Source organism: Crocodylus porosus, unplaced genomic scaffold, assembly GCF_001723895.1.
Source record: "Crocodylus porosus isolate Cpor-Errol unplaced genomic scaffold, CroPor_comp1, whole genome shotgun sequence".
In the NCBI taxonomy this organism is placed as follows: domain Eukaryota; kingdom Metazoa; phylum Chordata; order Crocodylia; family Crocodylidae; genus Crocodylus; species Crocodylus porosus.
This window is the reverse complement of record NW_017728899.1, coordinates 982,868-1,000,615: the sequence shown is the minus strand read 5'-3', so window position 1 is coordinate 1,000,615 and position 17,748 is coordinate 982,868. Positions and strand designations below refer to the sequence as shown.

Genomic DNA, 17,748 nt, shown 5'->3' with positions numbered 1-17,748 from the left:
GTTACTTTAGTTTCCCCTTCAGGCTTCTGGGTCAAATTGTATCATTTTAAAAGTGTTCCTCTTGCAAACTAATTTAAGTCAGAGATGCACTAGAGAATAGTACAACCTAACAGCATCTGTACAGACCTGAGCCCAGAGCCTTTTAACCTTCCAAGGAGGGGTTGGGCTGGTCTGGGCTGTGCTCCGGGTGGGTGGCAGCTGTGCTGGGCGGAGGGTCGGGGGGTGTATAGTGAATTTTTGGGTGGCTGCAGTGGTCTGAGCACAGCGTGTCCCACTGCCCCCACCAGAAAGAGCCTGGCCTCAGCCTGCAGCAGAAGCCAGCCTTGCCCCACGTGCAGATCTGGGGGCACATGCCCCCTGGATGAGCCACTCGCGGCTCAGTCCCACGCCCCGCCCTGCTGTGCAGGGCCTGCCCCAGCCCCATTCCTTCCCTCACCGCTGCTGCAGCTGTCCACACTGCCCTGCATTTGGGGGGGCACATGCCGCCCCCCATATGTGCATGGGGCGGAGGCGGCTGCTCTTGCAGCCTGAAGCCACATGGGTCCTGCTGCTGTGCTGAACCACATGTGCACATGGCCAGATGCAGTGGGGCTTGAGGCACAGCGGGCAGTGGCAGCCGCCTCCACTCCATGCAGAGTTGGGGGAGCATGTGCCTCTAGGGCCTCCGGCTGGGTGTGCCCAGCAGCGGGAGTGGGTTTTTCCCCCCACACACACCCCCTCCTGTGCCCCTGGAGGAGCCTGCCAGGCTCCAGTCCTCCCAGCACCCAGCCAGACTGGGGCCCCGCTCACCTTCCCCTTCTCCTGGCTGAGCCACACCATCCATCCCACACTGTGGGGGCCTCGATCTGGCCCCTTCCTCTTCCCTCCCCCAACAGATTGACTTGTTGGGCTAGTGGTGGGGGATGTGTGCGTGCATGGGCGGGCACTCAGCTCCCCCCAGCCCAGGATCCACCAGAAGAGGCTCTGCGATTGACCAGTCGATCATGATCAACTGGTTGGGGACCACTGTACTAAACCTTTTGCTCCAGCTTCTTCTGGGGGTGGGAAGGGAAATAAACCCTCTGGCATTTCTTTTCTAGAAGCAGTATTTCGCTAGAAGGTTGTGTCATCAGAGTGATTCTTTGCCAGCTAGATCCTGCTTCCCCTAAAATAAACTGCCCAAGTCCAGTTAATTTTCAGTTGTGAATTTCTCACCAAGAACAACACCTTGGCTTGAGATACATTACCCCATGCACTGGGTGTACTTAACAGCAAATGTTTCCAGCATTTTAGCCAGTCAACTGACGTGAAACTTTGCTAAAAGTGCAAACCTGCTTGGAGGCTTAAATTGTGTTCTCCCACTACTGTCCTTTAAGGGAATGTCTCTTCCTCTATCTAACTAAAATAGAAAATCTGGAGCTAATAGTAACTCCTTGACTCAGTTTCTAATTTACTAGAGCATTACCATCTGGTAGTCCTTAAACCTGTGGAATTTCTTTGCTTTAACTATAAAAACTAAGCAACATGTTTTCCAAGACTGTCTTTTTATTCAAAGCATGTTTTAAGATCCTTTGTAAACCTATTAATCATGTGGTGAACTTTTTTTTCCACCAATAATTTACTAAGTAATTAAAAAGTACTTCAGTAAAATGCACAAAACCTACTGCTTGGTTGTCACTGTCTAGATCTATTTTTCCATACTTCTGATTCTTGTATAGAAATTTAAAGCTGTGTAATGAGCTCTTTCTTCACATAAAGCCCCTTTTCCATCATTTGTTTTAAAAAATACTGTGCTTAGCATTCACACTGAAGCCATTACAGGTTCTGTGGTGGGGAAAAACATATCTAATGGACTAAAATTTCTGTAGCATTTGTGGTTTGTCAGTGCAAAACTTCCGAGCCTGCAGAGAAATGGGTATAATGGTTGTCAGCAGTCTAATGATGCAGGACAGCAGTTGCCTTTTACTAGCTCTCCTTTGAACATTTTTAAGGCAGCTGCATTATAATTTTCAATATGCAATCTTTGTAGTCTTTCTATCTGAAGATAGCTTTGTAAGCAATTTAGAAAGAGCTATAAAAACTTGCTTTGAAATCAGATGGTAAAACTTGGTGAACTTCCAAAACAGATTTCTTTCAGGAGCTGAGGTTGGCCTGTAGCCCACCTCTCTGTTGTCTCTGTCACTTGAATTACATTTGAATAGCTTAACTTGAGGCAGAGTTTCAGTTGTTAACATACCATAAATAAGCATAGGAATATAAAATTTGCAGAAACATTAAGGCAACTTCATATTATGCTGCCTCTTCCTTAATTGCACTGATGTTTCTTGCACTGATGTTTCTTGCACAACAATCTTGGCTATTGCAGCAGATTTTCAATAACAGTGTTATATGCATTTGTGTCTTATTTTTAAATAAAGCCATGCCTGCATGTGTTGCTCACAGTTATGCAGTGGTGGTGAATGTAACTGTTGTCAGAGGGCATAAAATGTATTTTTTATTTTGGTAAAATAGACTCATTCATTTATTTGAATTACAATAGCATTTAAGTATATAGCCAACATAAAACCTGAGGAGATTTAAATCAAGCAAACTGGGGGGGCGGGAGGCAAGACTAGAACATCTGGCAGCTGATGGAAGCAAAGAGCAAAAGTGAACATTGTGATTTTGCCTTTTTGAAAAAAGATAAAAAGTTAGACCATTCAGGTACATACACACTTCACTAATCTTCCTTCCAAGCAGTCACAATAGTTCGTGCCACCTTCTTGCATTGTTACAGATAGGGTATACGGAGGTTTGGGACTGTCACCATCTAACGGGGGTCTGTTTTGTGACAGTGTTTGAGACATGCCTAGATTAATAACCTGGCGCTGTAGCAGAGCATGGAGGGCCCTGCTGGTAAAGTTGCTATGTCGTCAGAGAATGTTGTCTCGGTCAGATCCTCAACGTTATCAGCTTACAGTACAAGCGTAATTCAGATTTTAAAATACTCTTAGCACAATAGACTTGTGTAACAGCAGTGATGATGCTACCAACATGTGCTACAGGGAACTCTTAATCTTTAGATTAACATCATAGAACAGAACAGCTTCTTCAGAACTGATCAGATCGCTGTTCTGGATGCTTTAATTCTTGAGTTATTGGCACAAAGAGCCACAACTGCTCAGAGGAAATGTGGTCTATCCTGTCACTGGGTTCATAGCTTAAACAAAAATACAAATAATGTACAAGCACTACATTTCGAGACAACCCAATAAAGGCAGTTTTATGTGGATAAATGCAATATAATTTTATTCCAGGTTACTAGGTTACTGATGTGCATAATTTTTACCTTTATTTTTTATATTGATGTTATTTGCTGGGTTTTGTGTGGGGCAGTTGTTTTTTTTTCAGGGGGAAATCTCCATTTGCATCATAATAACTCTAAACTTAAATTATAGAGTGCAGAGGCCATAACTCAGTCTTTATTACTATGATAAAAGTAAGATAGCACCAGCTCTTCAGTGAAAGATTTGGGTTTGACAGGAGCAGTTTGGGGGATGACACACTCCAAAGCAGAGAAAATCAGACACGTCTGTCTAGACTACAGTAGCCATCTGTTTCTCACGTATTACTAATAGCGTAAAGCAAACACTGTGCACTTGGCTTGCAGTGTGTCCCTGCGAGGGGTTTTTGTTAAGTTTTATCCTAATGCTCCACTAGTAGTTTTTCACAGACATGGATAATGTATGTCCATATGTGCAGATGCTAACCAGCAGTATAGGAAGTGCATCTGTCTTGGTGTGCGGTTCAAATGTGTCCAGTGCATTATGTGATGAGGCCCAAATCCAAGCTTTATATTCCTCTGGTTGAGGTTATACATTGTACACAGATCCACAGCAAATTCCTGCTTCTGTAAATGGAAAGACTGCAGAAAAGATCAGGGGTATAATATGACCCATTTAACATTTAGTTTATTAGCATCGTTATTTACTGTTTCATTTAGCATCCCTCTTGTTCGGAGAATATGCTCATGCTGTAATATTGAAACTACTTCAGTCATTTGTTTCTAAGCCTTCCCCTTCCTGGCCTTTGTCTCGTTCTTAGTTCCTTCCTTTTCCTGTTCCGCAGCAATTCTCCTGTGTGAGGTTTTCTTATAAACCGTTCTCCTTACAGAGTATCCAAACAATCTGCAGTAAAATTGAATTTGACATTTGAAGTTTTGTTTGTTCTTGAGTTAACGCATAAGGAGATGAATCGGCGTGGATGTTGTTCAAGTCTATGCATAGGTATAGTCAGGAAAACATCACTGCTGGACTACGTTCAGTTCACAGACATGGGAGTTAGGAAGGTAGCTTTCTAGGGACAAAAAGAAGTCCAGCAAAACCACAGAGCTAGGGACCGAAATAACACATGAACTGATATTAGTGATCGGAAACCAGTTCATATCTGTAACGCAACAGAAGTTCAGTGCATATAAACCACTTTTGAAATGGCCAAAACCGGCTTCAGATCAACCTGGGTGGATGTAGTATCAGACTGAACTGATTTAGCTGAAATTTGGTTTATTAAACTTCTGTCCCAGATTCCCTCCAGATTCAAGTTAACTCACAGTCCTCCAGCATCCCAGGGTGCTTTGCACCTCTCCCGCAAATCCCCGCTCACAAAATGGGCAGGCTAGCCTTGGCTCAAGCTGTCTGCTTCAGCCCAGCAGGGAGGTATGCTCTAGCGTGCCCCCCCCGGGCTGCTGGCCTGAGCCACTGCAGGCATATGGCTGCATTTCCAGAATCCAAAAGTGAACATCTGTTCACTTTGTTTATCGGTTCAATCTATGTAGCTTAGACTAAGCTGTGGTGGTTGAACTGATTCAGCTGCAGGCTTTTTGACTGGCTGTACTTAGCCGTGTTTACCTGGAAGTCATAAAAATAGATCCAGAGGGCCTATGTTCGCAGGCCAGTAGCTTGCTGTCAGTGCAAATAATGGAATAGCAGGTTTCAGGCAGTGGACTATGGGATTCCTCTAAAGAACATCATCAGTAGCTTTATTCTACTTGTCTTTGAAGCTGTTTAAGGGTGAGCTTTCAGTTAACACCTGTGAGCTGCCCAAATTGAAGTGGATTAACGAATAGGTTGAAAACAGTGAAACCATACCAGGTACCTCCATTAGGTATTTTAAAACCTACAGACTACAAGACCTGCTCATGAAGAGAGCAGGTGGTGGTAGAAATTGTGTATTTTGCTTTCCTTACTCCTTATCGACCATATCTTACATAGCGCTGTCTTCATATAATTAGCCATTGTCGCATGGAATATGCCGACACGAGTTAAAAACAAAAGGAGTCAAAAACACAGGTAACTAGCCTTGAAACCCTAGTTTCCAGATTTCTAAGTGTAGTTGATAATATTCTTTTTTTAATACAAGTCATATTTTAGACCTTCTAGATCAGGATTCTGTGGGCTTTCATCATCACAGTAAAATGGATTCTTGCCCAGGTAAATGATTTTCCAGGTCAGGTTCTTAAATATCAATCCCGTATAACTTGTACAGTATTAGACAGAGTTTTGTTTTTTCAGTGTCAGCAAGGGGACCTGGATTGCATCCAGCCTGTTTACAGTTTAATCCAAGCTCCAGCAAATACGAATTTCATTATAGACCCATTTTCCCAGTTAGAGCTGCGTACGGACAGACATGAGCATACGGAAGCACCAGTATCCTCCAGTGTATTGGTGTTTCTGGTCTGGAATGTATATGTTATGTAATGTGTACGTTTTTGTTGTTGGTTGCTTTGGGTTCAACACTTCTTCTGGCTATGCTGGTATTATTGCTATTTCTACAATTCCTCAGTATTGCAGGTCCATTTCTGGTAATGCAAATACAGACTGGTTGCCATTCCTTAATTAACATGTCACTTAACCCTGCCCAGTTGTGAGTAGATGACTGACAGGCTAGCTAAAACTAGTATTCTGACTATTGATACATCTCATTCATATCTTCAGTTTGGCTGGGGGGGGGAATAGCTGAAAAGGTTGTATATAAATATCAACAAAAAAGGAAAACTGCTGCATATTTTAAGGGATTTCTTTTTAATTTAGGTCATATCATGCATCCTTTTTAATATCAGAAAAATGAAATTTGAGTATTTGTCACATCCAATAATACCAATTGATGCTATCCCTTTAAATCAAATAATAGGTCTTTTTTTAAAAAATAGTCGTCAAATTACATCATTTTCTCCCCTCTGAGAAAAACCTTTCTGGATTCTGGTCACTCTTACTGATGAAGGAGCACATTTTTATTTGTGTTTCAGTAGGTGATCTGTAAATCCTCAGCTCTGGTACAGGCTTGCCTGACACTGCTACCTGAAGTCCTTCCCTAGGGTTGTATGTTCTTACTTTTTGTCAAAACAAGCTGTCTTTGTATATTAGCACTTTGTAGAAAAAGTTTCATGTTTGTCTCTCTCCAGCAAGCTGGTCTGAAGCAAGTATAATGTCCCAAAACACCTCTTTTTTTTCTCGGAACAAATTAAAAAATCATAGTAAATAAAATCATATATGAATAGCTATGTCTTTCACAGCCATGTTTCTGTGACAAAAACTTTAACTTTTTAAAAATGTGGTTTTGTTACTCCCTTTTTTTGCACAGTGAAGACAGTGGTATTGTAGCAGGGCACTGGTATGTGTCTGCTCCTTCAAGGGGAGCTAGCAGCCTGCGAGGCTGCTTGCCAGTGGTACAGGGGACTAATGAGAGACTCACCTGACCAGAAGAGGGCTTAGGCTGGAGCTTTATAACTCTGGAGCCTGAGCCAGTTAGGCAGTCTCCCCCTGGCAGCCACAAAGTGAGGAGCTTCTGGCAGTAGGGCTCCTGAAGGGACTGGAGTTTATATAACCAACCCTGCAGGCACGGGAACAGAGGAAGGTTACCTCGGCAGAGGAAGGCAGAGTTTTGCAAGCAAGTGGCCTTTTATTTTGAACCCACAGAGGGCCCATGTGCCCAGGGAAGGGGCAGTGTGCAGGACCAGGAGCCCAGGGAAGGGGCGGTATCTAGGACCAGGGGTCCAGGAAGGGATGTGTAGGGAAACACCTGCAAGGCTCGTGGCACGGTGTAGGGGAAGCAAGGAGCCCTTAAGGAGACAGGTGCCCAGTGGGCTACAGACAGGCTAAGAGGGCCTGCTAACCTGGGGGCTCAAGACTGTGACTGAGGGGACCCAGGAGAGGCCCAGTGGGGATTGACACAGGCTCAGGCTCACTTGGGCAGTCTCCCTTTTATAACCTTCATTAAGAGCAAGGTGTAGCAGGCGAGATTCAAGGGTACGGCTGCAGCCGGGCAGGGGCTACATGGCTGCCAAAGGGCGTCCTGGATGCTCCTGTGACCAAGGATGTGCTACAGACATAAACGCTGATAGATTTTTCCTAAATGACATGATTGTAATGAGGTATAAGAATGTGTATGAAAAACCTGCATCATGTATCTGTCATTAATATTTAAAGAACATAAAAATTTTCCAAGAGCAAATAGAAACGTTACCTTGAAAATAACAATTTTCAAGAAGGGGTGGCTGAATGCCAGGCTTCTAAAATCCATAGTCTGGTACCTAAATAAGTAACTTGACTTTCTTTTGAAAACTGTCAATTGCTCATTGTTCACATTGACGTGAACAAGCTGACTTTTATTGAGTGCCTAAATGTAGATTTCAGCGCTTATTAAAAATTAACCCAGTCCAGATTAAAATATTATTTGAAAATAATATCAATCTGTTTTGTCACAACAAGCAGCTTGTTATAAATACTCAAAATGTTTCAGTCTGATGCACTATGGACCTGAAAGACATGGTCGCTGTATAAATCAGTTAGCCCAACTAATGGGAGTTCATCCCAGAGGACTGCTCTTGACCTGCTTGCATGAAATTCATCTTCAGCCTGTCAGTGACCAGCAGAAAAATCCCTGCCAAGAATCATTACGTATAACCCATCACCTTTAACCATGTCACCCCTTCTCTTTGCATTCCTCCACTGGCTCCTTTTACTCTGTAACAGCAGCTGCAACTTATTTGTCATCAGTCTCAGCTCTCTTCACAACTATCCTTGCTATAACTCTGCTTTACAGCTTCCAACGCTGAGGCCTGCTGAATCCTAATTTGGAGGCTGGAGCTCTACTGTCTTGTTTAATAACCACCCCTTAACCTGTCCTGCCTGAATTTTGAACATGGTTAAATTGTCATCTTGTGGCAGTGAGTTCCATAAGTTAATTGCACAGTGTGTGTAAAAACAAACAAACAAAACTTGCTTTCGTTAGCTTTTTAACCTGCTTCCTAATGACTTCCTTGTATGTCTCCTAGTTCTGATATGTTATGAGAGTTGGTAAATGGTAATCTCTCTCTACTTTCTGTGCGCCATTCATTATTTTATAGGCCACCATCATATCCCCATCACTGTCATCTTTTCCTGAAGCTAAAAATTCCTGGTCTATTTAGACTTTCCACGTACAGAAGCTGCTTCAAGCCCATATGATCATCCTTGTCACCCTTCTCTGTACTTCTTCTAGATCTATGGTATCCTTTGAGGTAGGGGGCACCAGAACTGCACACGGCATTCAAGGTGTGAATGTATCAGGGATTTATGCAGTGGCATAACGGCCTTTTCTGTCCTTCAGCCAATTGCTGATCCATGAGCAGACCTTGCCCCTAATTCCATGATGGCCCAATTTCCTCCACAGCCTTTGGTACAGGACTTTGTCCAAAGCTTTTTGAAAGGCAAAGTACATTGTACTAACCAAATGGCCTTTATCGACATGCTTGTTGATACCCGCAAAGGGCTCTGGTAGGTCGGTAAGGCATGACCTCCATTTACAAAAGGCAAGCTGACTCTTCCTCACAAGGCCTGTTCACCCAAGTTATAGACCAGTGGTGCTCAGCATCTGGCAGAATGTGGTTTGTGGAGCTTCTCATGGGTCTGCGTTTGTCAGTGAGAGAGAAGTGGCAGCATTTATTGCTGTGGCTTCCAGAGGACCCCATGCTAGATGATGGACCTGATCATCTTCCAAGGTCCCTTCCAGCCTTACAATCTATGAATCTATCTAGCTCTGGCCCATGGGGTTGACCAACATGGTTGTAGACCACCCTGATTTTTATTATGGGTTCTACCAGATAGCCAGGAGCAGAAGTTAGGCTCTCACTGATCTGTAGTTCCCTAGAGCCCTTCTTGTAATCCCCTTTTTAAAGATTGGTGCTGTGTTAACTACCCTCCACTCCTCCAGTACATAAGCTATTTTTAGGTTACGTGCCATGTGTTTTTCCATTTTAAAAATGGTTTTGATTTTTCTCCCTAGACATCAGACACCCAGAGGAACTCTCTCTTTTGAGGAAACCCAGAGATCCAACAAAGAAAAAAAAGAAAAAGCTAGATGATCAGTGTGAAGATGAAGCACTTGAACTGGAGGGACCGTTAATCACTCCAGGATCAGGTGAGTCTAGTTGCATCTTCATTGGTTGTGTGAAGTGGTGGATGGAAACGGGGAGAGGAAAGGTGCTAAGGAAAGGAAAGAAGAGTCAAAAAATGTATATTGGAGCCCCTGTGAAAAGGAAATGTGTACTGGTCACACCTAATCAATTGATTTTGGTGCACTGCAAGTAAACTCTGCTAAAGTCATCCAAGATTATATAATGTTTTGCAGTGACTATGAATGCATTCTCAGGATTGTTTCAGTCATAAAATAATGAAACACAGATAAAAACCGTTGAACTTGATCCTTGTAGAACTTGGATCTTGTTACTGATACGCTTTCTCACCATGTTCTGTGGCAAATTAAATAGGGTACCGTTCTTAACTTTGAATTTCCAAGCTTTTTGTCCAATATGATCATTCTAAATCTTTTATACAAATATGTTGCATATTGGCCTGTGTGTGCAGAAATTGTTCTTGTATGAATTATGAAAGACCAAATGGTCAGTGTTCTCTATTCTCAGCAGATTCTACAAAGCTTTGGCCACTTTCTGCTCATCTTAATAGTCTTTATTATTTTTAATATTAAAGTCTGCAGCTAATACAAAAGCCTGATGTTCTTTGTTCTGTCTGATTTTCTAATGGTTAAATAATTGGCAAATCTGGTTTGAACTAAGATTCTGTTAAATATAAACTGCAGTTCCTGAGATGTGCTATTGTACCACATCTCAATAGTGATGTTTGGGAGTTCAGGGTTTGAAAGAGCCATACAGTATCTTTAATAAATGACCTCACCAGTCAGTCAGATGAGACTATTTGACCTAGAATGGCCCTGTAACGAATCTTGATAATATGCACTGAGTATTTGCATGCACACATTCCAAAAGACTTACATATAAGTCAAACAAAGGGTAGAAAATGGGGACAACTGGTTAGTAAAAGACTTCTCTGAGTCGGGTATGTCATTGTTGATTGACTTTAAGGAGATACTAGAGGACAATATGATAATTCTATTACAAGAAGAAACAGAGGCTTTAGACTAGTAAAGAAGTGAGGTAAAAATACACTTTTTAGATGTTTAGATATCCAGGTTTAGCGTTGTTCCAGGCAAAACTGTATGGACCTGGTTTGAAGGAGGTCCTTAAATCCTTGATGCCTTCCGTGTTGGAAGTATGTTCTCATCTTTTAACTAGCACATACATAATCAAGTCCATAAATGTTGAATAACTTAAGAGGCAGCTGCACCTGGCAGGAATATTGACAATGGATCTTTTGGAGTTGGGAGGAAAGAGAGAAAGAATGGGAGTGTCCCCTGGAAACTGTCTGGCAGTCTTCATTGTTATTGCATTGTATTTAAATAATTAGTTATATTTTCAATCATGCCGACTGTGTTCTTGAGCTGAAAAATCACAATATATGATTGGCATTTTGGGAGTTCATCTCAGCAGATTTCTATATAAAATGTTGTCTGTGCATTTATTTTTGACAAATCAATGTGTAATTTATCAGAAAACTTGATTTAAATATTCTAAAGAACCAGCTGTAAATGGCTAATGAAAACTAAAGCTAGGAATTGCATGTGTCCAGTAGCCAGCAGGCAGATAGACCTTAGAAGTATTCCAGTAGACGTCCCAGGAGTGTCAGATTTTCACTGGTTGCATTATGAATTCCTCAGTTAGCGAAGAAGGGCTGGAGAGAAAGCAGTCTTTTTGAACAAGTTAGTTAATACTTATTTCTGGAATGCTTTCCTCCCACACATTTAAACAGCCTGGTTAGTAAGAGCATTCAGTACATATTTCTAAGCTTAACTCAATTTTAATTTTCGTTTAGTATTTCATCTTTAAATGTAGTAATTGGCCTATTTAAAACCAGTGCTTAGGAAGGGTGTCTCTTAGGGTAAAGATGCACTTTCTGTAAAATACGTGCAAAAGTGTCTTATTAAATGAGGTGTTCATACTTCAGCAAGATATTCTGAACTACATTACTTTTTTTTTACTTTTCTGCCTTTGCTTTAGCGTATGAAACTATCTTTGCAATGACTTCATTTAATACTGATCTACAAAAATTAGATCCTATTTGATAGAAAATGCATATTTTTAACTTGAATATTCTCCCTTTAGTTAACTGTTGTTTCTTAATCTCCTATATACTGTATTGACGTTATTTCTATGCTACTGCGTTTTAATATAAAATTAATTAACATTGTGGATTCTGTTTATTCCATGGATTTGGGTTTATATATAGATATGTTTTGCATGTTGAAGGACCCTGACTAGTAGTTTGGGTAACTGCCGATTAAAACCAAATTTTAATTGTTATACACAGAGCCGTTACAACAACCTCTTTAAAGAAAGTTGTCTGACACTTTCCAGTTTAAGTTCCTATGGTGGCTTTAAGTTTGCCTGACTTCAACTGCAGAGGCTGAAATGTTCCATGTCATTGTTTGCTTCATGCTGAAATTTTTTTAGAAAGTTGGTGGTAAAATATTTCAGCTGCTTTAGAGAACAAATGTTGGGGGGATATATATCATTTTGCCCACATAAAAAATTCTAGTGACTTTTTGAGTGTAGTTTCACCAGGCTTTAGAGCAGATGTTTAAAATCAGGCTGGGTATGGGTGACCTCTGATTAAGGGATGTGCATACAGAGTTGTGAAAATCAATTAATGTTTGTTAAGAACTTGGTGTAATCGAGCAGAAGGTAGGGTAGGACACTTATCAGAGCAAACTCCTTTGAGAGGTTGCAATGCCTTTTCCAGAGCAAGGTTTAAATAGTGTGCAGTAAGAGATTCATAGATTTAAAGTGAGAAAAGATCGTTTTGACAATTTGGTCTCACTTTATGTATAACATGGGCCATGGGATTTTCCAAAAGGAGTTCCTGCCTTGAGCCCAGTAGCTTGAAACAACATATTTTTTAGAAAAGCTTTCAGTTTTAATTTAAATTTTTCTGGTGGTACGGAAGCCATCCCAACCTTTAGTAAGTGGTTAATTAACCTTATTTGTGCCTCATTTCTGATCTTTCTCATTTCAGTTTCCAGCCACTGAATCTTATTATACCTCTGTCTGATAGCCAGAGGAGCCCTCTTATCAAATTTGGTTCTCATGTAGGTACTTATCAAATTGCCTCCTGCCCTTCGCATTGATAAGATGAGTAGATTGAGCTCCTCCAGTCTCTTACTAGAAAAAAGGTTTTGTAGTTAATCATTTGAATAGTATTCCTCTCCAATTTTTCAACATCTTGAGGTGTGGGTGCAAGAGCAGTAGTGTCAGCTATAGAGGTATTATTCAATATCCCTATTTGTACAGCAATGGCTGCATTAAGTTCTGCAACCACATCATCTCACTGGGAGCTCACATTTATTATCCCCTGTGAATCCTCCTCAGATTTTGTCAGTCATAGGTTGCTAGAGCAGAGTCTTAAGACCAATTAAGAATAAATAATGTAGGTTCCCGAAAGATATTTGACTTTATACGTGGCTTCTTGAAAACACATTGATTGCACACTAACAGCCAGGGTGGATAAAAATCAACAATTTAAAAACCATAAATAATTAAAATCACATTTAAAAAAAAAATGTAATTGTATTTTGGGAAGAGGGTTGTTAAAGATGCTTTTTTAAATTAAAAAAAACCTATCTAAAAATAGTTTGAATTTAAGATACGTTAAAGCTCAGATATAATCATGGAATACAGTTTGTAACTTCTTATTATATACTATTTGAAACTATATATTCATGTAACCTTTTTAGAAAAGTTTTATAAATGGGTCACAGCAGGCCATGGACTATATTAAGGGCCCAATCTCATGGGGGTTCCCAGAGGCTCCTCTATAGATTAGCAAAGATTAAAGAAAGCCACCCTACCCAGTGAGACTCAGTGCTCAGTCTAGAAAAGGGGTAGGCAACGGTTTTTGGCTGGAGTGCCAAAAAGCACCACAATGCCTACCTTGGAAGGTGCCAGAGTGCTGGCATGCCAGAAAAACAAAATGAGGGCAGGGGGTACATGGCAGGGTGCCCTACTTATGCCCCTTGTCCCACACCCAAAGACCCTGCATCCCAGCCCAGGCTCTGTGGCTGTCAGCAGCTACCCCAGCTCTGGGTAGCTGCTGGAGCCCAGGCTGCTCCCAGCAGGGCTTGCAGCATCCCAGCTAACTGCTGGAAGCAGCCCAGGCTCCCGGCTGGCAGCAGCTCCCCAGAGCCAGGGCCAGCTGCAGCCAGGAGGCTCCAAACAGCAGTGCCGGGCTCCAGAGCCCCAGCATCAGCTCCGTACCAGCTCGTGTACCTACGCGTCAGACCTGGTGGTGTGGGACGGGCCTGAGGCAGCGCAGTCCCAGTCTCTCCCCTGCTCCTGGCACAGAGCTGGTGACTGGGCTCCGGAGCCTCGCACAGGTGTTTGTAGCCAACCCCGGCTCTGGGCAGCTGCAGCAAGCAGCAGGCAGGCTGCAAACAGCTGCGCTGGGCTCCGCAGCTCTGGCATCTGCTCCGTGCTGGTGGTGACTGCGTGTGTACCTTGGGGCAGGCTGTGCTGCCCTACTGTCTGCCACGAGGTGCCCATGCAGTTGCCACCAGCATGGAGCTGATGCCAGAGCTGTGGAGCCCAGTGCAGCTGTTTGGAGCTTCCCAGCTGGAGCCAGCCCTGGTTCTGGGTAACTGCTGCTAGCTGGGAGCCCAGGCTGCTCCCAGCAGGCAGCTGGGATGCTGCAAGCCCTGCTGGGAGCAGCCCAGGCTCTGTCGCTGGCAGCAGCTACCCAGAGCCAGGGCTGGCCGTGGCATGCTGAGCAAAATGGCCTCGCATGCCATGCTTGGCACGCGTGCCAGGGGTTGCCAATCCCTGGCCTAAAAGATCCCATTACGCATCTCTGTGATGCTTGATTGCAGTTCAAACTGCATTTGTCTCCAGAGAGAACATCCTTGTTAACAGCAGAGTATGGAGATGCGAGATAACAGACCTGATTACCCACCCATCGTCCCTCTTGTCTCCCCCTGCAAGTTTGTGTACACAGAGTCAAGCCCTTTCCTCTCTCTAAAAGTGCAAAGTTTCAAGAAGTTAAATGAATAGAGGATTTCAGACAACAAGAATGCACCTTTTGTAGAACACAGTGATTAGATCGAAGCTTCCTGACCAGTGATTTAAATCGTGATTTAAATTGATTTGATTTAAATCAAATCCACCTTCCTAGCAGGTGATTGCCATAAAATCCAAATCTCTCTCTGTCAGGATAGATCTTCTTTATTTACCATGCCCCAAACTGTATGTTAGATCTATAAGTTGTTTTATTATTACTTTATTTTTGTCCAAGTATTGAAAATATTAAATAACATGGACACCCCACTAGTGAAGAATCTGGTGTGTGATTTTTTGTATCATTTTAGTTGCATAATCTGTGTTATACAGTAGTGCATTCAAATACCTTATGGGACTTTCAGACTCCTAGAAAAGTAGGGATGGAAGGGCCCCAGGGAGCTCATCTAATCCAACTCTGTGCTCAAGGTGGGATCATCTCTGTCCAAACCATCCTAGACAAGTGTTTGCTTAACCGAGGTGTCACACAAGCCTGACTCCCTGGGCTGGATCCAGGCTGCAGGGCCAGGATCCTCCTGAGATCCACTTCCAGAGGTGGGGCAAACAGTGCTGTGTCAGCTCAGGGAGACATGGAGATTATCATGGCCATGGCCTGCCCCGACACTGCCAAAGCACGTCCCTAGTATGGCTCTGTACCACAGACTTTAGCAGTGAGTCCTGCCCCCAAATATCTGACTCTGCAGGCTATACCCTGCCATAGACCAGTTTTAAAAACTCTGTGAAGAGCCATCTCAGGCAGCTACCAGGCATGATTCTTGCTGCCATAGGTGAAGCAGGGGGATGTGGGCACTACCAGTGGCCTGGCATTGCAAAGCCAGGAAACAGTGTTTTAATGACTGCTGGGTGTGTCTATACGAGACGCTAACTTTGCGGTAGCCTAATAACACTGCATGGCAGCGTGCCAGGCAAAACCCATGCTAATACAGTACTGCACAGTAGTATTAGGCTACTGTGCAGTTACTGTCCAAAAAAAACCCCCGTGCAGCAGCACTACTGTTTGGCAGTGCAAGTTACTGCACATTGATTTAGTACTTGGGTATCCAAGTACTAAACTCATTGTGTAGTAACTATGGCACATTAATGAACGTGTAGATGCACCCACTATTACCTTTATCAGACTGGTATTATGATCGCACTGTAAAATAATCTCAAATTAATCTGATGAGCCTTGCTCATAAACTCATGTTGATTAGTATCAATTAAATTACCCTCCATTAATTCTTTATTGCTGAAGAGTCCTGTATTGGCTGTTGTGTTGTTTTGTCTAGGGTCAAAGTCAGGTTGATAGGTGTAAAATTGTTTAGACCATCTTATGGTCTGAACCTGCCTGATAGGCTCTAATTTACTTCTTGAAAATATGCATTACTGGTGGAGAGAGCTCTTTGAGCAGTTCTTTTAAAGCTTTTGAGATGCAGGTTATCCAGCCTGCCCATTTAAGATGTCTCATGCTCCTTGAACATCTTCCTTCGTAAGCTGCTGAAATGGAATGTATTTTCTCCTCAAAAGATAAGACTAAGACTAGGTCATTAGGGTTTTTTTTGTCTGAAATACAGAAAGAACAGAAATATTTCTTGAACATCTTGGCATTCTCTGCATTACTAGTATAAATTTTTCTGTTTTCTTTTAGTAACAAACTCCAGTTGTCTGGTTCCGTTTGCTTTGGATATACTTAACAGAAAGCTCTACCTTGCTTTCCTTTCCTTTACATGCCATATATTTTTTCCCTTGGATCCTTGTATTCATTGTCTATAATTTGTCATTTATTTTCATTACTGTCAGCCTCAACTTCCTTTTTCCCCCCCCCATTTCTTACAAACTATTGCTGTTGTGGCTAATTCCTGGTTTGCCTTCAAAGTCAGGCCCTTTTTTTTGCCAGGGTAATCTTTCACAATTGTGAAATTACAAGTTTTGGGGCATCTCGCAAAATATTCTTAAATAGCCCCCAATAATCATTGGCATTTCCTGTTTAAAATGCACAAGACCACCTAGTGAACAATGAGGAAGAGCAAAATATGGCCTGCGCCCATTTTGTACTTTGAGTGAGGCCAGGCTGCTCTGGAAAAAATACTATATAATCATTTGATTAGCCCATAATTAAAGACTTAGCCAACTGTGGTTGCATGAGGGGGCTGAATTAAAGTAACTAAGGCAATCTGAATTCTTGCATTTTCCAAAATTTTGCTTGCTTGACTCTCAACAGTAATGCTGTAACTTGTGTGTGTATGAATGTAATTTTATGCAAATCCCTCAAGAGCGTGTCTTGTCCTCACCCCGCAGTCTTTGAGGCAGAGGAGAACTGCAGCGTTGCCCCAGGCGTGATGGGACGGCAGAGCTCTTCCACAGTTGCAGATACCGCACCAAGGCAACTGTTGGCTCTCACCATGCACAGTTCCTGCAAGGGGATGCCAGCAATATTTCCATGTACTTTAGGAATATTTCTTCCCATCCTTTTTTCCCTGGGGCTGTGAGAATACAGAAATCCTCAAGGAATTACAGTGTTATAAATGCCCTTGTGCCAGGTCCTCTGCTGTCACCCGCATTCTTCTCCCTGTACAGCACAAAAGTTCAGCTCCACTGGTGGGGCTGGAGAGAGCATTGTCTCCCCAGCACTGCCAGTAGTAGTTTAAAGGGATGTGGGACAGTTCAGACAGATCCAGCTGAATACCAGGAGTAGATTGGTTGAAGTTGAAGTTGTTGGCACCAGCTTTACACAGTTACGCTTCTGACCACACCTGCACTTTAAATCTGGTTAAATTTTGAGTGCTTAGAGCATCAGTGTGTCCCTATAAAAGTGACTGTTTTTTAGGCTGCCATTCCACAATGGAGCAACTTTTAAAAGGTGGCATGAAAAGTGGTGAGTAGTTTTAAGCTAGCGGTTCTCAACCTTTTTAGACTCATGGGCCCCTTTGGAAAATTCTCGCTCTTTGCTTTCACTCATTTTTTGACTACGGGGAAAAATAATTCCTCTGTTGCTAAGTATTCGGCCCACAACAGGTCAGAATGTTTTTGATGCTGTTGATGCCTCTTTGAAATCTCTGGATTTATCCTGTGAAGCATGTGGAGGTGTTTGCATACCTAACGTGCTAGTATTGTGTGGCACCCTATAACACCTTGATTGAGAATTACTATGTTTCATAGATTTCATAGACATTAGTGCTGAAAGGGACCTTGGAAGATCATCGAATCCAGCCCCCCGTCCAAAGGGCAGGAAGTCAGCTGGGGTCATAGGATCCCAGCAAGATAAGCATCCAATTTGCTCTTGAAGGTGTTCAATG

General features: G+C 42.6%; 1 protein-coding gene across 4 annotated transcripts in view; it reads left to right on the top strand.

The window, feature by feature from the left end:
- Positions 1-17,748, top strand: part of FERMT2 (fermitin family member 2) — an 86,856-nt gene that overhangs the window by 43,143 nt on the left and 25,965 nt on the right. For all 4 annotated transcript variants that reach the window (XM_019556618.1, XM_019556620.1, XM_019556619.1 and 1 more), the window contains exon 3: positions 9,280-9,414. In XM_019556618.1, the coding sequence (XP_019412163.1) occupies positions 9,280-9,414 (135 nt within the window). The remainder of the gene's footprint in view (positions 1-9,279; positions 9,415-17,748) is intronic.